Here is a 27,174-nt window from a genome sequence, read left to right on the forward strand (position 1 = left end):
GCCAAATTTCATGTCAATCCCAGTGGTTCTTCAAAATTCGGAGCAAAAACCGAGTAAATGGACCATAATATCTATGATTCGAAATTGTGAGGTTTTGCAATATTTTTACCGTGAGTGAATGGACTAATATTATATTCTTAAATAGCACAAATTGTTACAAAATTATTTAAATGTTTGCTTGTTTTGAAAATATGTACATTGCAAAAAAGTGCCAATTTTTTATAATTAAATTTTAAAAAATAAAATAACTCAATAATTTTATAATTAAAAAATGTTTTTGATGAAAACGATTTAAACATTTTAAACGATAAAAAGAAAAACAGCTTTAAAATTTAAGAAACTTGCTTTAGTTTTAACTTCGCGAATAATTTGCTATATCAAAATGGATTTTATTTCGGTTAATGTAATTGATGAGGGGTGTAAAGTATTACATTTTGGACCTAATAGAAAATTTTAAAACTACATTAGTGATTTTATAAAACACTTACTTTACCACTGACCACTGTAAGATCCTTCAGTTTGATCTTTGATTGATGAATGAAGCTTCAGCTGCTTTAACACAATCACTCAATTCACAATCACAAAGAATTTTGTCTTTTTTAGAAATTTATAATTTACACTGTTATTCCGTATTCGTATCCTAATCGCTTACTTTGTGGAAAATAGTAATCACGAAGCCACTCAATGAAAATGAATGACTAACAGAAAAACAGTTTAGGGACAAAAAGACAAGCTCAGCATCAATTAATAAAGCGATAAAAAAGTGTTTCATAGTAAATGAAATATAATATTCCCAAAGTTCTCGAAACTTTTATTACCTAAACAAATGTGAGTATATACATTAAGATATGTAATACATTAAGATAAAGTTAAGTGCTTGCTCTTTTGTTTATATTGCTGGTTCTGAATACTTGCATAGTTATATTTTTATGTTCAAACGTGCATATTCAGCTGGAATGAAATCGGACTAATAACTTACATCGACAGATTTTTGTAAATAAGCGATTATATTTCCAGTTAGTGATTCCGCTGACTCTATATGTAGTATATAAAAGAAATATACAAGATTTGTTGTAAAAAGAAAAATAGTAATTTTGCTCTCTGTCGTTAATTGTTCTACATATTTGTTTGATTTCTGATTTGGCGCCCACCAGGACATGGCGCCCTTGTGCGGTGCACGCCTTGCACGCCCGCTTACGGCGGGCCTGCTTACAATCTGAATTTTTAAAGTGGTTAGGTAATATAGCAAAATTTGATTATTTATAAAATTCTTTCATACAGCATGACTTACTCGAAAACCATTTAGATACCTCTTTTATGTAATATTTATAAGTTAATAATTTTCCAATTTCTATTTTATTCCAATTTCTATTTGTATATAAAATTTTTTAAATAATAACTCAAAGGCCCATTTCGCCGATTCAAGTTTATATAGGCAACCCAAATTACACGGCGCAAAGTAGTGGGTCAGGATTTAGACAGAATCGTTAGCCCTGGTAATTAAGGCCAGTCTACCAGTTAAATAAGAAGAATAGAAGAAGAAGAACAGGAGCGCCTAAAAGGAGGACTTCGCAGATCGTGCCGTGACGTCACACGTAACAGCAGATGAGGAGTGACGTCAAAGTCAAATGTTGCATGTTGCAATGTTGGTGATTTAATTAAACTGATTTTTGTGTTTATTTTTATTGCAACTTCTAATAAATTATAAAATATCGATTCACATAATAATAATCAAGATGATTTTATTTTCATTGTGGAAGAAGGAAATGTAAGTATGTAAATCAGAATTAATAAAAATAATTATATAAAATCATGAAGTAGACACACAATAATCTGAAAACAATATTATTGTTTTAAAAAGAAAACATTCAAAAATATGGATTGGTGAAGAAGTAAAAACAAAATAATGCTAAGTTTACTGAAGAGTTTGAACAAGAGGTTAATCAGTTTTAAATAAATATATCTATTATATTACCGACATACCAACACATAGTTGATTTTATATGTAAGTAAACAAGACCCCCAATACATCAATCAATAACAAGAACAGAAAAGTTAAATAAACACATGATAGGATCATAGCTAATGAAACAGAAAAAGTGGACTATTATTCAATTATGTAAAAATTTGTTAATGTTGGGAAAACTTTGAAAGCCTTACAATACTGCAGTAGTAAAAATGAAAGATTACCCATGAACGAACATATAAAACACGCTGTATTTTTCTGTCACCCTGTCACAAAAAAAATGGCCAAAGTAAGTACATGTAATACTTATAAGCAGTCCTTACAGTATTGGTACTAGTTCATAATTTTCTGGAACATAGAAAAGATGTGTTTATGATCGATCGCTCATGGGTAATCTTTCATTTTTCGTACTATATTATATAAATATAATCCAATCCAATTATTGGTACCTATATTGAATAGTAGGCTAGGACTAAACCAATAATTAGTTATATCAAAAGACAATAATTTTTTAATATTGTACAGGGTGTAACAAAAATACAGGTCATAAATTTAATATGAACCTAACTTATCTTACTATAAATGTGCACATAAAAAAAGTTACAGCCATTTGAAGTTACAAAATGAAAATCAATTTTTTCCAATATATCGAAAACTATTAGAGATTTTTTATTGAAAATGGATATGTGGCATTCTTATGGCAGTAGTTTCTTAAGGGCACCCAAAGTCCCATTTAACGACAATGTTAACATGTAACATATATCTGTAACCAAAGCACTTAGAGACCTAATTCTTTTTTTATTTTGAAACTACATTTTAGTGTGGCGTAAATTTTTGTAAAGTTGGAGTGAAAGAAACTTTTATTTAAAAATTTTTTAAAATACTCCTACAAAAAAACCCAAAAAAGTTTAGATTTTATTTTTTATTTTACTTGTTTTTGTACATTTTGCAATAAAACTTTACGCGGCACTTGATATTGTCCATCTACAACTACTGTAAAAATTTGGACCTTCTATCATCTAAGGATCCAGAGATATTTGACATCAAAAGTGAAAAACCTAGTAATTTGGGAAATCGCAAAAACATAAAACACTCTAATAGGCTATAAAGCTACCGGTACACAGTAAGTTGAGTGCAGACGTTCAGAAAACAAATAATTTTGACATATTTGTATATGGTTAAGTACGATTATGGAGACTTGGTAATAATATGAAAATTTATTTATGATTTGCATTTTTAGGTATATTTTGAACCATATTAAAAACGAAGCCATATCTCGATAAAAGGTGCCTTATTGAAAAAATACAAAGAGGCAATCAAGTTTTAAAAACACTGTGTTCAACTAATGGTACTGCAGCAATAGTTTAATTGGAACATACAGTCGGAAAAATGAAAGATACCCATGAACTAACATATAAAACATGCTGTATGTTCCTGTCACCCTGTCACAAAAAAAATTGTCCAATGCAAGTACATATGTAACAATAATTATTACAAGTACTTGCGCTGGCCAATTTTTTGTGTGACACGGTGACAGAAAAATACAGCGTGTTTTACATGTTCGTTCATGGGTATTCTTTCATTTTTCCTACTGTACACAAACATTTGGGGGGTTTAAAGGAACCAAACCCCCATAAACTTTTTATGTAAACATATTAAAAAAGAAGCCGCAACTCGATAAAAACTGCTTTATCGAAAAAAGAAAGTTTTAAAAATATTGAATTTAACTAATATGGTACCACAATAATTTAATTGGGACATACACAAAAGTTTGGGGGAGTTTAAGGGAACAAAACCCCCATAAAATTTTTATGGGGTGCACAAATTTCACTATAATTTGAGATTTTAAGATTTTCCTGCCATAAGAATGTCACATGTCCATTTTCAATAAAAAATCTCTAATAGTTTTCGATATATTCGAAAAAATCGATTTTCGTTTTGTAACTTCAAAGGGCCCGTAACTGTTTTTATGTGCATATTTGTACTAAGCTAAGTTAGTTACATTCAAACTATTTTTGGTCCTAGAATATGCGATTTAATTTATGACCTGTATTTTCGTTACACTCTGTATAATTAATATGGCAAAATTGAAGAATCCAATAACGGGAATAAAATCTAATTTTAATATTTGTTATTACCTACCTTTCTCATATACCTGTCTGAATTTATTCTAAATAAAAAATGTAATTACAGATATTGCAATCATGTAGATGGAATCCCGCATTCTTTAAGAAAAAAAAAGCAATTTCCAGAAGGAAACTACCAATAATAAAATAAAGTAGATAATGCAAGAAAGAACAAAGCCATTATTTAACATAGCTCAACAACTTCACATAGAAAAAGATGAGGAAAGGGCGCAACAGAAGTATGCCAAATAAAAGGGTAGAAGGGAGACACAGATAAGAAGTGGATTTATTCAATTTAAAAATTAAACTGCAAATGACAAATAAATAAATAATAAAAAAAATCATAGGTGTATATTAATCATTTTTCTATTTCCCCATGTCCCATAACACAAAAATATTCTATAAGATTAGAAAACATCTCCAAAATTATCTTCATTTTGATCTCTCCCTCTCTCTCTGTGTGTATGATATGGATTATTTCTGTGCGATATAACAATTGAATCAGTTCAAGTGTGTTCCACTTACATTGGCTAAAATATAAAAACCTCTTCTTCCATATACAAAAAGGATGTATTTGTGGATAGTTTGGATGGTTTAGTGAACTCATTAAAAATAGCGTCAGTAGATAATCAGACTGTCCAAGTAACAGATATTTGTTACCATTACTACCATTTGCCCATTACTACGATTTGAATTTAAACAGCAATAATACAGAATTATTTATATTTCGCACAAAAAATATGTATAAAAGTATTATTTTAAAGTATTTAAAACATATCCAGGAAGCATCACGAAATTGTCAGTCTTCCCATATCCTATATATTTATTGAAAATTTTGAGAATTTTATTATACATCCAGTACATGTTTAAGATGTTTATTGTTTTATAACTTTGTATTTTTTTTGTATCTTTTTTTTTACAAGGTACATTTTTGAGAATCATGAGCATCTATAATCTGACATTTTAGCTACATACTATAGGTTTGTATTCTCAAATTATGATCCAACATCTAATTTAATATTTGATAACTCTGCTCAAAAAATTACATTTAATAAAAACAAAATAACATATAATTTATGCTTAAGAATTTTTAGAAAGGCCAAGATAAACAGTTTACACAAATTGAAGATATTTTAAGTAATCTTAGTATTACTCTATAGAAACAAATATTCTTTTTATTTATTTTACGCTGCAACCACAAAGGATATTAGCGACATAAAAACATAATACAGGTAAAGTTACAATAGCTGACAATATATTCTAGTGTCTTTTATATAACTTACATTCATGTTTACTCCCAAGGCTTCCTTTATATACTTTGGGATATTGTGCTTTTTATTGTAGCTTCATATATTTTGCACTGAATTAATATATGCTTCACAGAGAGCTTTGTTTGGCAATTTTCGCATATTGGTGGCACAGTTCGCATAAAGAGGTGCTTATGGGTTAAGTTACTGTGTCCCAGCCGCAAATGTGTTATTTTCACTTGTTCGGATCTATCCACTGTTGGCCGAAGCCACGGTTTCACTAATTGTTTAATTTCTTTGAGTTTGTTTTATGATGTACTCCACTTATTTTGACACGCACTTAACCCATTACATTTTATTTCTGACTTCAAATCATAAGTAGAAACCTCGTTAATATGAATGGAGTCCTGGCAGAAGGATGTCGAGCAGGCTAGTTGATCATCATCATCTTGGTGTTACAGCCCTTAAAGAGCCTCGATCTTCTCAAGCGTTCTACGCCATTCTGTTCTCTCCCTTGCTTGCACTTTCCAGTAAACAGCTAGTTGATCTGCTTCTTTTATTTCCTTGTATACCCGAATGCGATGGGACAAACATAAAGTCGAAAGTGACCTTATTTTCAGTTAGGGTCGCTATTTCTGATTGAATAGATTGAAAAGCGACATTTGAATTTCTCGAAAAAATATTTTTTTCAAATTATCATGAAGAAATTTTGCAGGGTTACATTAACCAGAGATTATGTAGAATAAAACAAAAACGTGAAAGAAAATAATTTATTATAGAATAGAATTGAAATGTGCTTTATTGTTACTGAAAACTTTACAATTTTCTAGACAAAGCTTACATAGAGTCAGAAAAATAGTAAATTGTAATCTTGTTATTGTTATTTAATAACAATAACAAATACAATTTACTGAGTTTAGCTAAAACTAAGTCTTTAAACTGAAGATTCACTAATTCTGTAACATGGTCGTGTTTCTCCAATAAATGAGCACATAAGTCTTTATTAAAATTGAAAAAAAAAAAGTTACATTCCTTGCAGCAATATCTTTGAGGAGTTTCATATTCTATATAGTTTGCATACTTTGTATGCACGTTTCTATTGTGCCGATTGAGTCTGAAACTCCTTATTACACTCACAGCAAAACACTCCCATTTTCCTTTATTTTTTAAGAAAGAAACCCACAATAATTATTAAAATACGAATCAACAGCAGACTGCCACATAGTTGCCAGGTCAAAAAACTAAAAATCACCAGACAATTGCTTAAAAAGTTGCCAGATTTTGCTCAAAATCACCAGATTGTTATGGGTATGCGCAGTAACGAAAAATGTGTTGCTGCGCAGAATTTTGCGCATGCGCATACCCGTAACCATTCGAGAACGGTAATGTGAAGGGTTGGAACAAACCTAATAAAACAATAATTAAAATACAAATGAAACGATTTTTTTTTTGTAAAATATAATGTAAAATGTAGGTGTTCATTTTTATAAAAGGTACTGATAATCCCGACAATGTAGATTATTTAAAACTTAACGTTTTATGTCTTAAACTTGGCCTGACAGACGACCCTCGTCGAGCGGGGTGTTATACAAAATTGTTTTGTTGGAAACCTAGTAATTTTGCTCATGCTAATAAATTTTTAATACAAATTAAAATTGAAAAAATAGTTCCTAAGAACCTTTGAGATTTTAGTTTAGATGACCAAACCAACACAAAACGTGACAAAACTACAAAATATGAAGAACAGTAATCACTTAAAACTCTACAGCTGACACAAGAAAGATAAAACTGATAAATTGAAAATTGATATGTTGATATTAACTGAACTGGTTTGTTTATAAAACCAAGACATAAATTATCCGAAGTGCATGAACACTTGTAAGAGTAGCGTAAATTTCGGTGGATCCCCAGTTGAGCACCACAGAGGCGGATCATTTTATATTACAAAATTAGACTTTTTGTATTATATGAATATTAGGCAATTCTTAATAACGAATAAAAAACATATAATCGTACTTTTTAAATAAAAAAATATAATATAGATAAGGTCAAAAAATCACCAGATATTAAGCTTTTTAAAAAAGTTTTCACCATATCACCAAATGGGTTAGAAAATCACCAAATCTGGTGAATTTTCACCAGACCTGGCAACCTTGGACTGCCAAAAAATAATTTCTTAGGTTATGTTATGTTATACCAAAACAATCAAACAGCAACAGCACAAATCACATGTGGGTGGTGACGTCACGGCACGATCTGCGAAGTCCTCCTTTTAGGCGGTCCTAGAAGAACATCATCATGGGTTATGTTTATGCTGTTGGTTGGTTTTTGGTTTTATGGTGCTGAAAGTCTGAAAGCTAAAATTTGCCTTTTTTTTATTAGCTATTAGCTTAGTTATGGAAGTAAAAGCTGAAATTAATGACGAGTTTGTTGAAGATGGCTCAAAATATACAAAATATCAGCCACATACATCCCTTGACCAAAGAGACCTGAGGACTGAAGCAGAAGGTAAGACAGGTGATAAATAATAATTATTGTAAACAATGTGGTTTAATTCCAATTTTTTATTCGTTATGGCAGTAAAAGCTGAAATTTTGGAAGGTAACCCAACATATATAATAGAGAGTCAGTTATCTACATCACTTGATCTGGGAGTTCTGAAGAATGAAGCAGATGAGTATAACTCAGGTGAGATAAATTAGTAAACAATGTAGGGTGAACTTTTTTCTATAGCTTTAATTTATTATTTTTTTTATTTGATACACTGCATTTTTTTAATCTACTCTATATACAAAGTAATATGTAAATGGTATGTAAGTCAATTAAGGTGAGTTAGGTACTAGTGACAGTTCTCTAAGTATTATTGTGGTCTGGCCATACTCTCTTCAGTATTCTTTCAGCAAGTGGTTGGGTGAATAAATTATTTATCAATTCGTTGGTGTGGTCAGTGGTGCGATTTTTATATTTTATTGAACGATTCTTTATCATGTCCTTGATTAGTGGGATGTACAGATCATTGTGAAGTGTCTGGTTAGATACATACTAAGGAGCTTTACTTATCATACGGAGTATTTTGGACTGGAATGTTTGGAGTATCTTCATATTTGAAGGTTTACTGCAGCCCTATAGTTCTATTCCTTATGACCACACTGGTATGAGTATAGCTTTAAACAGAAGCAGTTTATTTTCAAGAGATAAATACAGTAGAACCTCGATTATCCGTGCTCCACGAGACAGGATGTAGCACAGATAATCCGAACATTTATTTTTCATATATGATTAGTGTGACCAACTCCAATTCAGTCGAATTCGGGACAAGGCTGAAAAAAATACCTGAAACCTGGGACTTTTCAATGAAAATCAGGCCATTTTTTTTAAATATAGAACTTAAATATTTGAATATTTAACATTTTTATGTTGATAATTTTTTTTTTGATGGGATGGGTTGTATGGAGAATCACATTTTTGTTAGTTTTTGACGCTTTGACTTCCAATCCAGAAATTGTCCTCAAAAAAAGCAAAAATTAGAAAATAAACTGATGTTGGACTTCCATGTAAATATAACCTTAGCTTAAAAAAAAAAGTATAATAATTATCACTATTACATATTCATGGTTTTGAATGGTCTTTTCGGAAGACGATAATTAAAATACAGAAACAGGAAAAAATTCCAGAGTTTGAGCTTGCGTAGGACTATAATACCACGAAATAAAATGCATACGTTTTGAATGTGGTATTAGTATTACACTCTAGAATTCTTAAAAGTATAACGTATTCAAAATTTGAAAATAGAATTTTACCAAAACGTTGAAAATTCGGATGGCCAGGAAGCTTTGTCCGGGACACCACGTCGTAATTCGGGCCATGTCCCGGATTTTTCGGGCTAGTTGGTCACACTATATATGATGCATATGTACACACATACATATGTGCCTACTTCATCTTCCGGTGCCATATTACGTCCCCCTAATGTTAGCAATGACATTAACAAGTTACTCACTGTCTTCAGCTAATCAGAATAGGTGTTTAGCATTGCATATTCCTATCCAATTGCGAATGTTCTTGATCTTGAACCATGACATCTGGTTCCTTCCAATTCCTCTGCAGGCCCCGATTTTACCTTTCATGATAAGCAGAAGAATTTTGTATTGTTTGCTTACCAATTTCATCTTTCCACTTCTGTATAAAATCTCTGCTTGTTCAATCGTTAAAACATTTCTCTTGCGTTTATAACTAACTACATTTTGAAAACATAGACTGGTGTTAAGAATATAGCAGAGCAGTGACTTTTCTCTAGCGTTCAACTAAATCTCACTAGCTCACTAGTTTCTAGCGATATTGCATTATGTGTTTCTATTATTCGTAGAGTTTTCTTATAGAATTTCTGTCGACTGATATACGTTGATGCTATTTCGAAAAAACATCAAAAATGCAAAATAAGTAATGAAAAATCATAGCATGGATAATCTGCAGCCCGGATAATCGGGGTTCTACTGTAACTGAGACCTCTTGTTAAATAGCCAGTTCATATTTTTTTAGTTTAAGATTTAATTGTTTCCATTTAGTGTTAATGTGCGTTTTCAATTTATTATTAGTTGATTTTAGATACATTTACTAGATTTATCCTGCCTGATTTTTTTTGTATTGTTTCTACTATGTCATTCTTCAGGGTCTTCTTTTTATATGAAGATGTCTGTATTTGGTGATATGGTGAGAATGGTAAATTCAATCCTGCAGAATTCCTCCTTATGGTTTTGTACAGGTGACTGCGAGGTATCCATTTTTCTTTTTTTATTACTTCTATGTTTCATCCTTATATATTCTGATTCTTTTGCTAAATCCTCTTCGTCTGTATGATATTCAACTTCTAGAGTATTTTTTATATCACTCAGAGTTTTCCACTCAATTCATCGTAATGTGTTTTCGGGGACCCTCCCTTTTCTCGCATGCATGCATTGAAACTGATGTAGAATAGATTTGATATTGTGAGAATAATTGTTACTAAACGAACTTTAAAAAACAGAGTTAAATCTAGAAGCAGTTCTTTTTTTTATTTATTTCAAAAATACAAAAGCTATATATCAAAGAAAACTAGTCACAAAAAATATTTACAAACAAAGTCTGAAGCAGATTACTTGATATTTTCTGACTTAAGATCTAAATGTAAAGTAGAAACTCAAAAATGTCACTCTAATTATATCAAAATTTCTGGAGATATATTAATGATAAAAAAAAATCAAACAGTGTTCCAAATCACATGTACCTTCATAACCAAAAACCAAATGGCAGATAATGCCCAACACATAGCTAATTGTTTGCTGAACATTTTGCTAGTGTATATGATTCATCCACATGCTGATTGCCCAAAGCGGACTCATGTTCAAGTGCAGATATTTCTTTGTATACTATTAAAATCTCTGATATTTATGATGGTATAATAATATATGTCAACTCAGAAACTCTTTTTCAACTGGACCAGATAATATTCCAACTTATTTTTTGAAACATTGTTCATTTACGATATCCAAACCAATATATCTACTATTTAATTTATCTTTGCTTACATGTTCCTTCCCTGCTAGATGGAAAGAAAGCTATGTATCACCTATTTTTAAAGCTGGTGACAAAAATAATGTAAAAAATTATCATAGTATATCTAAGCAATCAGCAATACCAAAGTTATTTGATAAAATAGTATACAATCAACTATATTGGCAATGTAAAGAATTATTATCTGTAGTTCAACATGGGTTTGTAGTTGGGAAATCCACTATTACTAACTTGGCAGTGTATGAAATTGATCTGTTGGAGGCATTGGAGAGGAAGGAACAAGTAGACTGTAGACTCAGTCTACACTGACTTCTCCAAGGCCTTTGACAGAATCAATTTCGACATTTTGCTTTCAAAACTCCTAAATTTATGATTTACTAAGGAGGCCATAGAATGGATATCAAGTTTTTTAAAGGATCGAAAACAAAGAGTGAAACAATTTAATTTCCTATCTTAATCATTTGAGGTTTTATCAGGTGTCCCCCAAGGACGCCACTGTTCACCATTACTATTAAATCTCTTTATAAATGATATTTCTGATAAGGACCATAAGGATATTCATAAGATAACTTGGATATCTCCAGATGGAAGGACAAAAAACCAGATAGACCACGTATTAATAGAAAGTAAACATATCAGAGCAATTACCGATTCCAGAAGCTACAGAGGGGCAGATACCAATAGCGATCATATTCTAACGATAGCCAAACTTAAACAAGAGCTGCCAAGAAACCCAAGAACAGCAAAAGAAAGATTAACATACAGGATAGAATTACTTAAAGAAGAAAAAACGGCAAACAAATTTGTGGCAGAGATAAATAAAAGACTTCGTTACCCCACCGCAGAAGATATTGATGAAGAATGGAGGAATATACAGATAGCGATGACAGAAGCAACGGAACTATGTCTAGGAAAAGTACAAGCAGAGAAACGAAGAGACTGGTTTGACGAGGATTGTAAAATAGCATTGATACGTAGAAATAAAGCAAAAATAGAAAAAGACAAAAATAATACACAGGATACTACAGAAAAATATAAAATGGCAAGAAGAGAAGTAAAACAAATCTGCAGAAAAAAGAAAAGAGAACATCTTGACAAACAGTTGAAAACAATAGAAGAATCATACGTAAACAAGGAAATAAGAAATTTCTACCAAGAAGTAAAAAAATCTCGAGGAACTGCAAAGAGTAAAACAAGTTATTGTAGAGGTAAAGACGGTGTGCTTTTAGGAGAAACAACAGAAAAATTGAACAGATGGGCGGAGTATTTTGAAGAACTATTAAATGAAAATAAACAAGCAGAACCCCAGGAAATAAAACAACATGAACAGGATAACACAGAACAACAACGTGAAGAAGAACCTACACTACAAGAAGTAAAAGAAGCAATATTGAAGCAAAAAAATAACAAAAGCGCAGGAGAAAGCGGAATTCCGGCAGAGATTTTTAAAGTAGGAGGAGAAAAGCTGCAAGAAAAAATTTTCCGACTAATATTAACAGTCTGGCAAAAAGAGGAAATGCCGCAACAATGGAACAATGCACTCATCTGTCCAATCTACAAAAAAGGTGATGAAACAAGTTGCGAAAATTATAGAGGAATATCGCTATTAGAAGTGGCCTATAAAATACTTGCAAAAATCATCCGAAATAGATTGCAAAAGGAGGTAAATAAGATCATTGGAGAATACCAAGGAGGTTTTAGACCAGGAAGATCAACAACAGATCAAATATGTTTATTAAAACTAATACAGAACAACAGCTACGAACAAAATTTGGGACTACACATGTTGTTCATTGACTTTAAACAGGCTTACGACTCAGTGGACCGAGATATGCTATATGAAGCAATGAGATCCTTGGGTATTTCAGGAAAGCTGGTTAAATTAGTGAGAATGACGCTCAACAATACAAAAAACAGGATAACACTGGAAGGAAATTTTTCAAAACAATTCACAGTGAATAAAGGACTGAAACAGGGTGACCCTCTATCTACAGACTTATTTAACTTGGTACTAGAACACATAGTAAGAAGGATAAAAATTAATACAAGCGGTACCATATTTAACAACAGACAGCAGTTTATAGCTTACGCTGATGATCTAGTCATCCTAACAAGAACAAAGGAACATCTCCAAAAAATATTCCAAAAGTTCGAAGCGGAAGCAAAAAGGTATGGATTAAGAATCAACCAAGGAAAAACACAATACATGGTAATGAAAGGAGATATAAATAAAGAGGATAACTATATAAAAATGAAAGGAGAAGGAGATGAATATAAATTTAAGGAAGTAGCAGAATTCGAATACCTGGGAGTGACTGTAACCAGTACTGGAAGGGAAGAAAAAGAAATAGATAAAAGATTATTGAAGGGAAGTCGAGTTGTGGGTGCCTTAAACACGATATTAAAAGCAAAAAATGTATCAATAAACGCGAAAATCAGAATGTATGAAACGATAATACGGCCCACAGTGTTGTATGCGAGCGAAACGTGGGTAATGAATCAACAAGAGGAGAAGAAGATACAGATATGGGAAAGGAAGATCCTGAGAAAAATTTTTGGAGGTATACAGATAGCGGAGAAAACCTGGAGGAGACGAACAAATGAAGAAGTAATGAGGATGTATGGGAGACCAAAAATAACGACAAAAATACGAGCCCAAAGAGTTAGATGGCTGGGACATATTACTCGAATGCCAGAAACTAGAAACGTCAAACGAATATTGAATGACAGAGCATTGGGAAAAAGGAGACGAGGTCGACCAAGGAAGAGATGGTTAGAGGCTGCAGAGAGGGATTTGGAAGAAATCGGGGTGAAGGACTGGAGAAAGAGTGCAGAGGACCGAACAGAATGGAGAAATATTATCCAGAATTTAGAAGCCGTAGGCCTATAAGGCCTGTTAGCGCTGTTATATATATATATATATATATATATATATATATATATATATATATATATATATATATATTTCTGATAACCTTGAATCATCAGTTTTACTTTTTGCAGATGACTTAAAGTTATGTAGACGTATAAAATCTGTAGCTGACATACATATCGTCAGTATACTACGAAAACCAGGTAAATGTCGAAATACCGAAATCGAGAAAAAACGTTTTTAAAGTTTAGTGCTTTATTTTGAATTAGGCGGACCAGTTGTGTTTGATGTTCGATATGCTAGTGAAAGATGCATATATCAGAAATAATATTCTATCATTAGTTTGAAAAAGTTAAGAGACCTAGCTGATTAAACCTAAATTTAAGATCCAGGTGGAATCACTTACCTGGTTTTACCTGTAAATCAAAATAAATCATACTGTATTAAAGACACTTATCACCTTTTTACTGAATATGGTAGATATACAGCAGTAGAAATATATTGTTGTCCAGCAAATATAAATGTGCGCTTAGTTGGTTTTACATGCAACAGAACTTTGATTTTATGGAAGTAAGTAGCGATATATTGTTTTGTTTGAAAATGAAAAGTTGGTTAGGTGTAACTTATTTGCTTATTACACAAATTGTCTGCTGAATGGTAAGTCATATCATTTATTGAGTTTTACCTGCATGTAGAGCGTAAAAAGCTGAGAATTTTGGTATACCTACTCAATATTTTAAAATTTTTCATTTATCTGGTTTTCGCAGTATACCGACGATATATTCGTCGGCTTAGTGACACAGAAATCTAACTACATTTCACATTTTGAAGTTCAATCTACGAAATTGAACTTACCTTAGTGAGTTTCGTAGTGAGAAGTTTTCGTAACTCCTCACTGGGGTTTTAGGTGTTCAGAAAGAGGTGTCACTCAAAAGAACTCGTTAAGGTAAGTCCAGTGGTGTAGATATCTCAAAACGAGACAAAATGTAGTTAGATTTCTGTGTCACTAAGCCGACGTATTGCAAAAGGATATTGACAGGTTATGGGACTGGAGTATACAGAATAATCTTACATTAAATATCGATTAATCCTATTATATCAGTTTTTTAGGGGGAATAAACAATATGACTCAAACTATCTTATGAATAATGTTAACTTAAGATATAAAAATCAAGTTAGAGACCTGGGCATCACTTTTAATGAAAGCATTAATTTCAATGACCATATTTCACAGATTACATTGAAAGGTCTTAAACTTCTTGGATTTACATTAAGAAACTGTAGTGAGTTCCCAATTGATGTAACGAAAGTTGTGTTCTCTTGTACGCTTTCAACTAGAATATGACACGCTAGTCTGGTCTCCTATGTATGACTAGTATATCAATTTCATTGAGAAAGTTCAGAATAAGTTTCTTAGGTATTCCGGTTACAAAATGGGAATTCCATTGCAAATATGTATAGACAAAAAAGTAATTTTAGATAGATTAAATCTAACAACACTTTATAACAGACGAATTCAGTTTGATTCTGTATTTATTTATAAAAATTATTAAATAATTTAATTCAATGTCCGGAATTTTTAAGTAAAATAAGCTTCAATATTCCACAGCATAGACTAAGATCTTTTGAACTTTTTTATATAAACTTTCATTACCAATTATGCCTGCAATAATACATTTTATAGGGCCTTAAGATTTTTAAATAGTCACTGTGATATAGATCCTTTTAATTTAAGTTTAAATCAATTTAAAACCATGATTTATAGTAAACTCTAGAATTATCTCTAAGTATTGTATTTTAAAGTGTAGTTATAAGATAAATTAGATTAAAAATATAATGTTATTATAATGCTGTAATGGGGTGATCCCGTCGATTTAATAAATAAAATAAATAAATTAGTCCAGAAAGCCACTGCGCATCCGCTAGGAAAAATATTCTAATTCGGATTTTTTGCACAATCTTACTCTACAAGGACTCCTTTTAACTTACTTTTTACTTTTTCGTGTCTGGATCCGCCTACAGTTTTTCTGCCCAATATCGGGCCACGTCTACACCCTTTATATTTGCGAGCCATAAATCGTCGAGGGTGCACTGTGATGGGCAAAGTCTGCATACTCTCAGGTGCTCCACGTTCTGTATTTCCCCACATTCACAAAGTGCGTCGTTATCTGTCTTGATGCCCCATTTAATGAGGTTCTGTTTTACAGGGGCAACACCTGTGCGTATGCGGTTGAGTGTCCGCCAGGTTCTCCAGTCCAGGTTCATTCCATTAGGTCGTTCTGGATGTAGGGGGAACAGTTCGGGTGGTTCGACGCTGACATTTCTCATAAACCTTTTCCTGGATTTAAGTCGGCTAGTTCCTGGCGGTTCGTCAAACCCGTATAATTGGTGCCTTTCATCGAAAGTTTGCCTGAACTTCTCCACATATTGTGAGGCGCATCTACGGTCGTCTGGTATGCACAAAAGATCTCTATAGGTCGAAGTGCTGAGAGGCTCCATAGCCTTAACGACCTCACATAATCTAATCTCTACGGTCGTCTGGTGATGCGAATCCAGCTGCCCGGTACAGTAGGGGTAGAGGGGTAGGCTTCATGCAACCGGTCATTATTCTACATGTTTTATTTAACGCCGTGGTGACTTGTTGAGCGTGTCTAGATCTACCCCAAACGGGACAAGCATATTCCCCTGTTGAGAAACATAAGACCTCAGCTGTTGACTTTAAGACCTGAGGGTTTGCACCCCACTTGCTCCCTACAAGTTTCCGGAGAAGGTTGTTTCTCGTAGAGACCTTTTGTCTTGTGCTCCGACAGTGGAATTTATACGTAAGTGACCGGTCTAGTATCACTCCAAGATATTTGGGCCTATCAGTATGTTCCAAGCGTTGTCCCTCCCAAGAAGTAGAAGGACACCGTGTATAAATAATTATGTAAATGTTTATATTACTGAATAGAGAATTAAAGAACCTTTCAAATGAGCTAGCACACGACCCCTATTCTCATTTAAGAAAATTATCGATTAAGTCATCACGCCCAGATGTATGACGTCACTAGTATACCGTATATGCCAAAATAGCATAACTTAAAAATAAAAATCGACCTGTTTCGGGATTTTTCCTTAAAGTCGCCGGTTTACGAAATAACGCCCTTTTAACAAATTTGCATGTTGCCAGGACCAAAAGGTGGTCAAAAATTTTTTAAACGTTTCTTTTTTGTTTTTTTCCTAAAATTATTTTTTTTGCATGGAAAAAGTTTTTTTAGGTTTTTTGGATCATTCCAAACAGAAAAGGTGTTTAGTGACTTTTCTCTAAAAATGATAGTTTTTGACATATAAGCGATTAAAAATTGAAAAATTGCGAAATCGGCCATTTTTAACCCTCAAAAACTATGTGAAAAACTGAAAATTTGAATGTTGCCAAGGTAGGTATATATTTTTTAAACATCGAATAATGAAATCCCGAAGAGTTTTTTGCAATACAATTTTCAAAACTCCTTTGTTTTTTAATTGCTAATCAAGCGTGCGCGACACTATTTTCCACCGACAGTATGGTGCAAATGAAAGGAATAAATTCGTTATTTCGTAAACCGGCGACTTTAAGGAAAAATCCCGAAACAGGTCGATTTTTATTTTTAAGTTATGCTATTGTGGCATATACGGTATACTAGGGACGTCATACATCTGGGCGTGATGACGTAATCGATGATTTTCTTAAATGAGAATAGGGGTCGTGTGCTAGCTCATTTGAAAGGTTCTTTAATTATCTATTCAGTAATATAAACATTTACATAATTATTTATACACGGTGTCCTTCTACTTCTTTTTTTTGTCAAATAATTTAAGTTAATAAAAATTTTTTGGTCACCCTGTATAAATAATTATGTAAATGTTTATATTACTGAATAGAGAATTGAAGAACCTTTCAAATGAGCTACCACACGACCCCTATTCTCATTTAAAAAAATCATCGATTACGTCATCACGCCCAGACGGATGACGTCACTAGTATACGATACATGCCACAATATCATAACTTAAAAATAAAAATAGACCTGTTTCGGGATTTTTCCTGAAAGTCACCGGTTTATGAAATAACGAATTTATTCCTTTCATTTGCACCACACTGTCGGTAGAAAATAGTGTCGCGCACGCTTAATTAGCAATTAAAAAGCAAAGGAGTTTTGAATATTGTATTGCAAAAAACTCTTCGGGATTTCATCAATCGATGTTTAAAGAATATCTACTTGCCTTGGCAACATTCAAATTTTCAGTTTTTTACATAGTTTTTGAGGGTTAAAAATGGCTGATTTCGCAATTTTTCAATTTTGAATCGCTTATAATATGTCAAAAACTATCATTTTTAGAGAAAAGTCACTAAAGACCTTTTCTGTTTGGAATAATCCAGAAAACCTAAAAAAACTTTTTTCCATGCAAAAAAAAAAGAATTTTAAGAAAAAAACAAAAAAAAAAACGTTTAAAAAATTTTTGACCACCTTTTGGTCCTGGCAACATGCAAATTTGTTAAAAGGAGTCCTTTTTGAGTAAGATTGTGCAAAAAATCCGAATTAGAATATTTTTCCTATCGGGTGCGCAGTGGCTTTCTGAACTAAATATATTTATTCTGTACCAGTAATGTGGTGTAATTCCTATTTTTTATTAGCTATGGCAGTTAAAGCTGAAATTAAAGATGAGTTTGTTGAAGATGAATCAAAATATATCAAAAATCAGCCATCCACATCCCTTGACCAGGGAGACCTGAGGACTGAACCAGAAGGTAACTCGGTAAAAATTAGTAATAAACAATGTGTAATTCTTATTTTTTACTAGTTATGGCAGTAAAAACTGAAATTAAGGAAGATGACTCAAGATATTTAGAGAATCAGTTATCTACATCCATAGATCTGGGAGTTCTGAAGAGTGAAGCAGATGAGTATAACTCAGGTGAGATAAATATGTAATAAACAATGTAGGGTGAACTTTTTATACAGGGTGTTAGTAAATAAGTATGAACAATTTTAAGGGCTAATTCTACATGAAAAATTAATGCCAATTTGCTCTATAAACATATGTCCGCAAATGCTTAGTTTCAGATACGGGGTGTTTAAATTTGTATTTCAAACTGCCAATTTATTTATTGCTCTAAGGCCAGTTGAGCTATGAAAATGAAATTTGGTGAGTTTTAGGAGGTAGTTATTACGAGTTTTATGACATACAATTAAGAATTTTGTATTCATCATTGGCGCGCCTACGGGCAATGGTCTGAATTATTTTAAAGAAAAAAATAGTACGCCACTGAGATATTTCGAATTAGAAATTATTTTTAAATTCCACGTCTAATTTATGATAAAAAACTTGTCCTGCCTTTTTTTTATATGATGCACCGTTTTTATGCAGAAAAATAAAACATCTTGTCGCATATTTTTCATTTCTTAATACATCATCAAGAACTATCCAATATAATAATACTAAACTAGAACAATAACAGAAAATATTACTAATACCATTTCAACTAGGTGCAAAGCTGCAAGACATGTTTAAAATGATCTCCTTTACAGGTAACAGAAGAATTTATATTCATCATTGGCTCGCGTAGGGGTAGTGGGCTGAACTTTTTGAAGAAAAAAAATAGTACGCCACTGAGATATGTCAAACTAAAAATCATTTTTAAATTCCTCGTTCAATTGACGACAAAAAATCTTTCCTGCCTTTTTTTCATATGCGGCGCCGTTTTTATGCAAAAAAATTAAACATCTTAACGTTTACAAAGTATTTGAACTAAGTTTCTATGCATATGGAAACTACCTCAAATACTTGGTAAGCGTTAAGATGTTTTATTTTTTTGTATAAAAACGATGTCTCATATGAAAAAAAGGAAAGAAAGATTTTTTGTCGTAAATTGAACGAGGAATTCAAAACTGATTTTTAGTTTGACATATCTCAGTGGCGTATTATTTTTTTCTTCAAAAAATTCAGACCATTACCCGTACGCGCGCCAATGATGAATATAAAATTCTTCTGTTATCTGTAAAGGAGATCATTTTAAACATTTCTTGCAGCTTTGCACCTAGTTGAAATCCTATTAGTAATATTTTCTGTTATTGTTCTAGTTTAGTATTATTATATTGGATAGTTCTTGATGATGTATTAAGAAATGAAAAATACGCGCCAAGATGTTTTATTTTTCTGTATAAAAACGGTGCATCATATGAAAAAAAGGCAAGAAAGGTTTTTTATCATAAATTAGACGTGAAATTTAGAAATAATTTTTAATTCGAAATATCTCAGTGGCGTACTATTTTTTTCTTTAAAAAAATTCAGACCATTGCCCGTAGGCGCGCCAATGATGAATACAAAATTCTAAATTGTATGTCAAAAAATTCGTAATAACTACCTCCTAAAACTCACCAAATTTCATTTTCATAGCTCAACTGGTCTTAGAGCAATAAATAAATTGGCAGTTTGAAATAAAAATTTCAACACCCCGTATCTCCGAAACTAAGCATTTGCGGACATATGTTTATAGAGCAAACTGGTATTAATTTTTCATGTAGAATTATCCCTTAAAATGTTTCATACTTATTTACTAACACCCTGTATAGCTTTAATTTAATATATACTTGATTTTAAATACATTCCATAGACTTATCCTGTCCGATTTTTTCTGTATTGTTTCTGCTATTCTATTCTTCAGGGTCTTCTTTTTTATATGAAGATCTCTCTATTTGGTGATATGGTGAGAACAGTAAATTCAATCCTGCAGATAGTTCCTCCTTATGGTTGGAAGGGTTTTGTACAGGCGACAGCGAGGTATCCATTTTTCTTCTCTTATTACTTCTACGTTTCACCCTAATCCATTCTGTTTCTTTTACTAACTCCTCTTCGTCTTTATGATATTCAACTTCTATGTTTGTTTTTTAACCAAGAGGAGTGATTCAAATTTACGGCGCCGTAATGCTTGTTTCTAATTGGTCCAACCGCAGGCAAGTTTACTCAACTGTTATTAAATTTTGCCACTAATGACATTTATGAAATTTTGGCACTTCTGTCGTTTTATAGGTTAATTAAGTATATCAGCAATTTTTTGTGTTTTCTGCATTATTCCTTTAATTTTTAGATTTTTAGTCTACTTTTATATAAAAACAGTTGTTTTTAGAACTCTTTAGCGATGTGTTAGTATAATATAATATGTATGGATTATCATCAAAAGCTGATATGATCAACGAAAAAAGAAGATGAATTTGGTGGCTTTTCTAGTAACTTTCTTGGGTGTGAATCTGTCTTTTTAATTTACTTCTCTTGGTTAAAAAATCAACTATAGAGTATTTTTGATGTTTCTCCGCGTTTTCCACTCAATTCATCGTAATGGATTTTTAAATTCTTTAACTGCCCTTGTCTATTATTTATTTTAATCAGTAATTGCTGCTTATCATTCTCAGCTTTTTGCCATTGTGTATACAATAGCTGTTCGTTTTTGTGACCTCCTGAAATAATGCTTGGCTTGTTTGGATTACTTGCGCAAATTGTCAAATTGAATACAACCGATACACAACACACGCTGGCGCCACGGGCGACTCGTGCATTTATATTTCTAGTGCAGCGCATATTGAACCCAGACGTGGACAGTGGCCAAAATGTAGCAATGTTGATTATAGGTATTTCCAAGTATTCGTTACTAATCGTTACTTTTGTATAACGTAATAATGTACATTATTCGTTACTTTGAATATATATTTGAGTACCAGTAATCATGTTTTTTTTATTTAATAAAACTCCAACAGGAATCTTATGATTATTGCTATTTGATCAATCAATGATCAATAAGCAAGTTTTAGTTCTAACTACAAAATATTACAAAAAACATATCTAAGGACATATTCAGAAATAATCCTTAGGCTCTAATACATAATAGTACTACTAGCTTATAAGTGAAGCATCTTAAAAATTTTTAAATCAGAAGTTGCTTGTACCAACAGATTTTCATCAAAGCCGAATTTCTTCTGTAGATTTTTGTACACATTGAAACATACTTGATGTGTTTCAGCATTTACATACATTCGAATCTTCTTTATAGCCCGATCAAAGAACAATCTGACCCCCAAAAAAATAAAGGAAGGATGAAAATTTGGGAATAGGTAGTTGAAATTGTCTATTATTATATAAGAAAAAGTTTACAATTTTACATCCCCTCCATTTAAAAAAATGGAGGGGAATACCCCCTTCTCGGGGGTGAAAAATATACATTCAAAATAAGTCTGGAATTGGATAAAATGACTAATTCTAAGCAACTTTTGTTCTATAGAGTTTTTCCAATAAGTCAATACTTTTCGAGTTATTTGCGAGTGAATTATGTTCATTTTTAAGAAAGAAAACATGTTTTGGACGGTTTTTCGAAAATAACTCAAAAAGTATTTTATCGAAAAAAATATTAGCAAAAATATAGCTTATAAAAAAGTAAAAAAAGAAATGGTGTATGCATACGGTGACCATATCTTTTTAAAGAAAAAAAAGTACAAAAAACAAAAATGTATTAAAAACGCAAAATGTATCTTGTTATTGGACAAATATAACTTTTTGGCATTAAAAATAAATAAGCTATGTAGCTAACCATAAAAAATTATATAAATTAAACTAAACATAACACGTTATATTAACTTTGAAAAAGTTACAAGCCTGTAATTAAGAGTTTTTAGATGAGGGACCTGGAATAGCCTCATCTTCTTCCGGTTTTCTGCATCATTCATATTTTTCTGAACTTAAAATTAATTTAAGAAGGTCCGGCTTCGACTGAAGTAAATGAAACATTTCATACAAGTCTCATCAAAATTTGCGTACACCAGCATCGCTGCGTTGAGAGTGGATATGGACATTTGTGACTTTTCCGACGTCCAATAATTATTTATTACAGAAAATAAACGCACGATAGCCGCAACAGTACCCGGAAGACAAAAAATAAATTCGCATAATATCTGTAAGTTTTTCAGTTTGAATTTATCTACACCATGGACGTATAAATAAAGATTTTTAATTATAAAGATCTTTATTTATACGTCCATGATCCACACACTTAAAAACTTGAAGCCATCGATCCTGACTATTTTCTTCTCTGTTCCACTCAGCAATTTTTTCGTCAAAATATTGGATCAGAAATATTGGAAACCATCAAGACACAAAAGCTGCAATACATGGAGCAGTATACAAAGAAATTTGTTTAAAAGTAGTAAAAGATAAAAAATATTCATTTTTTAGAAAAAATAAGTACATTTGCGTGCCCTTAGAAAGGTTTTAAAGTACATTAGGACAATATTTAAAAATAAGTACTCTCCTACTAAAATAAGTACATATGGTCACCGTATGCATGAAGTCTGTTGACCTAGTAGAAGCAGAGTTGTAGCTAGTGAGAAGTACTCAAATTTCAAATCGAATATTTCAACGATTTAGAGATTTATTTTTGTTTAAAAAAAAAGAATATGTGTGTACTTTGTACGCACGTAAGAAGTTATACTTCTATTATATGATTATATGATTATAAACGAAATTAATATATATATATATATATATATATATATATATATATATATATATATATATATATATATATATATATAGTGGCTAAAACACCCCCGTGGGGGTAGCGCCGCCTTCACAGGCTCTCTAGATCCATGTTTTCGAGGTGGATCAGTCCTCCATTCTTCTTTTCTTAGACTGCATTACATATCCGGTTCCAGCTCCTTCTGTCTCTTGCTCTTTCTTCTGCATTTCTAATTCCCATGTCCTCTAGATCTCGCTTCACCTCTTCCAGCCATTTGGACCTCGGTCTTCCTCTTCGTCTCCTACCGGCCGGAGACCACTTTGTTACTATGTTTACTATCGCCTCTTCTCCTGCTCTCCATACATGCCCAAGCCATCTCAATCTTTGTCTCTTTATTCTCCTGACTATATCTTGCCCCTTCAATTCCTCATTTATTTCATTATTTCTTCGACTCCTGTATTCACCTTCTGCTGTTTTTATTGGTCCTAATATTGCCCGAATTATTTTTCTCTCAGTTCTTCTCAAATTTTCTTCGTCTGTCTTGGTCATTGTCATCACTTCTGCTCCATACATTAATGTCGGTCTAATTAATGTTTCATAGAGCCTTAATTTTGTTGTTTTTGTTAATATCTTGCTTTTTATCATTTTTTTGTTGGCTTGGAATGCTCTATTTATTGCCAATGATTTCTCTTTTATTTCGTTTTCTCTTGTTCCATCATTTGACAGCATGACTCCTAGATACTTATATTTACTTACTTCTTCAAATTTGTATCTTCCCACTTTGACCTCACTATTGGTAGGTTTTTTTCCTAAACTTAACATTTTTGTTAACTCTTTGTTAACTCTTAACATTAGCCATGAGAAGAGTCAACAAAAGAATGGAAATATTGGAAACCATCAAGACACAAAAGCTGCAATACATGGAGCAGTATACAAAGAAATTTGTTTAAAAGTAGTAAAAGATAAAAAATATTCATTTTTTAGAAAAAATAAGTACATTTGCGTGCCCTTAGAAAGGTTTTAAAGTACATTAGGACAATATTTAAAAATAAGTACTCTCCTACTAAAATAAGTACATATGGTCACCGTATGCATGAAGTCTGTTGACCTAGTAGAAGCAGAGTTGTAGCTAGTGAGAAGTACTCAAATTTCAAATCGAATATTTCAACGATTTAGAGATTTATTTTTGTTTAAAAAAAAAGAATATGTGTGTACTTTGTACGCACGTAAGAAGTTATACTTCTATTATATGATTATATGATTATAAACGAAATTAATATACTTTTTATTTATATTTTATTTAAATATAAAACTAATTTATACTTACTACTTCTCAAACATTTTTATTAAAACAGTGCCAAAAATTAAAATAATAAAAGAATAAAACACACACAAACACATTAAAAATGCCACAAATGATTTCTGAACATTAACTGTCGGAAATTTTTTTAACTAAATAGATACGTATTTTCTGAAAATAAAATTATATAATAAATATATGTACTTACAATCATAAAATGTATAAAAAACATAAAAAAATAAAAGTTTCTATTGGGATTTGAACCAACTTACCAGCGCGGCTGGTATTGGGGTTGTATTGGGGTTCACTCGCATTAAACGCTTCGCCACGGAGACAGTGTGTCATTATGTGCGAAGATCGACTAACTAAACGGATTAAACTTTTGACATTTTTGCATTATGTAAATCAAATTATTTTGATTTTGAATTGAAATGATTTAGAATTGAAAAAATACAACAAAACATAGAGTAAGAAAACATATTAGGTGAATATTGATAGAAATTTTGATGGTAATCGAATTATGTAAATAAAATTATTACATACTATGTATTTTGGTAGGTTCAAATGATAGTTCAAATGATATTACATACTATGTATTTTGGTAGATACCTATGATACATTTACAATTATTACGTACCTGTTTCTTTAAAAACTATTTAAAAATCACTACAATTATAAACTTTTTTGTTTTGCCATATTGGATAATTTTTGTCATGTCATTTGAACATCCAATCAGAACAAAGTTTTAATGCGACTGTGCCGGGATCAAAGGTTTTAATCCTATTAAAATTCACCCTCATATCGCGCGTAAAGAAGTATAACTTCAAAAAAACTTCTAACATTAAAAGTAAGTGAGTTACGCTCACAATATTGTTGGTCCCTTTTTTTATTTTGGTAAAAAAATCGCGCAAATCATCCCCTAATTAGCATCACAAATAAAATTAATCGTTAGCGCTTCACAAATTACTTTGCTTTGTTATTCTTTATATTATATGATCTATAAGTTTCATTGGTTCAAAGTGCCCCTTTTTGAAAAAATTTGGTTGTAAAACAACATTTTTTAACTTAAAAATTATATTAGTATGTAATACCAAAAATCTCAAAGAGTAATAAAACGTACGTTTTGCTTTTCTGAATATTTTGGATTTTTTGTTTTTCTGGTAGACAAAAATTGGTTATGCTATGGCTGTTCAAAATTTGAATAAACTCGTGATTAGTGACTCGTTCAAGACATTTTAACTACAGCCTTTTCAAAAATAAGCACTTTGGAACAGATGAAACTTACAGATCATATAAAGAATATATAAACAAAGTAACTTGTGAAGCGGTAACGATTAATTTTACTTGAGATGATAATTAGTGGTGATTTTCGCGAATATTTTTACCAAAAAATAACAGGGACCAACAATATTTGAGGGTAATTCACTTACTTTTAATGTTAGAAGTTTTTTTTAAACAAAAATAAACCTTTTTTTAAACACTTTAAAAATGTTGTAATGAGTTATTTCCGAAAAGTGCTCCGTTTTTTGGTTATTTCAAGTTGAAATATTCGAGTTAAAATTCGACGAAGAAGAACCTACTTCTCACTAGCTACAACTCTGCTTCTACTGGGTCAGCAGAATCCATGCATACCTTTTTTTCACTTTTAATAAGCTATAATTTTGCTTAAAATATCTTTTTTTTTATAAAATACTTTTTGAGTTATTTGCGAAGAACCGTCTAAAACATGTTTTTTTTTCTTAAAAATGAACATATTCATTTAGGGAATGTAGAATTGTAAACTTTTTCTTATACAGTGGACTCTCTCTATAACGAACACCGGTATTACGAGCAGGGCCGCCGAGAGCGATGAGCGGGCCCCGGCAAGAAGTGACGAACGGGCCCCCGGCAAAAAGTGAAGAGCGAAAAAAATTATTCAACTTTTATAGAAATAAAATTATCAATAGTAAAAATATGTAATAAGAAACATTTCAAATATAAATTTTATTAAATTTTGATTATATTTATAATAGTGAAAATATTTATAATACAGGTGCTTTTCGAGTATTCTGATTGGAAAAGATGTCTATAACTTTCGAAAAATCGCATGATTTTCATTCCAAATCATTCTCACTGCACAAAGTTGATAGGCGAGTTAACCAATCCTGTTTCATTGTAGATATCACAGCCTTTATGTTGGAAAGAAAACTAAATGATCTTTTCGCTTCTGCCACTGTCACCGGCAATGTGTAAAATATATATGCGCAATAACGACGTTAGGAAATAATGAATATAATTTGAGATGTTTAATTTTATTAAGTAAATCTATTAGAGAAATTGCAGGGAAATATTCAAGGAAGGCGCAGCAAAAATGTCCTGACAGAGAAATCTCAGATAATGGTTTGGATCCAGATCAACTGAATTCTTTCGGGCTGTTGTGTCAAAAGTTAGAATAGCAATGATGATTGCCAATCTTTGTCGCGGAAATGGCAGGTAAAGAAGAAGATTTGAGAAAGTTGAGATTTACCAATATTATCCTTGTATATCGCTCTCGAGTGAAAAATTTCATCTATCAATTCTTCAGACGTCTTCGACGTCTTCTTTATAAAAC

The 27,174-nt window shown here is 31.7% G+C and overlaps 1 protein-coding gene and 2 long non-coding RNA genes across 28 annotated transcripts in view; 2 read left to right on the forward strand and 1 right to left on the reverse strand.

Annotated features, from left to right (window-relative positions):
• Positions 1-27,174, forward strand: part of LOC126892106 (zinc finger protein 208-like) — a 168,163-nt gene that overhangs the window by 122,681 nt on the left and 18,308 nt on the right. For 3 of the 26 annotated variants that reach the window (XM_050661552.1, XM_050661573.1, XM_050661574.1), the window contains 2 exons: positions 18,416-18,529; positions 18,583-18,696. The exons of 16 other annotated variants lie outside the window; for them this stretch is intronic. In XM_050661552.1, coding sequence (XP_050517509.1) covers positions 18,416-18,529; positions 18,583-18,696 — 228 coding nt within the window. Of the gene's footprint in view, positions 1-7,518; positions 7,857-7,919; positions 8,028-18,415; positions 18,530-18,582; positions 18,697-27,174 lie in introns of those variants that run through there. 7 more of the 26 variants (XM_050661569.1, XM_050661570.1, XM_050661567.1 and 4 more) reach the window with 6 other exon arrangements.
• LOC126892112 (uncharacterized) overlaps positions 1-27,174 on the reverse strand; it is a 69,228-nt gene that overhangs the window by 28,093 nt on the left and 13,961 nt on the right. The window lies entirely within an intron of this gene.
• LOC126892110 (uncharacterized) lies at positions 552-4,444 on the forward strand. Its single transcript, XR_007700678.1, has 2 exons — positions 552-1,768; positions 4,160-4,444. It is a non-coding gene; the product is annotated as an uncharacterized LOC126892110 (long non-coding RNA).

This window comes from Diabrotica virgifera, chromosome 9 (assembly GCF_917563875.1).
Source record: "Diabrotica virgifera virgifera chromosome 9, PGI_DIABVI_V3a".
Lineage (NCBI taxonomy): Eukaryota > Metazoa > Arthropoda > Insecta > Coleoptera > Chrysomelidae > Diabrotica > Diabrotica virgifera.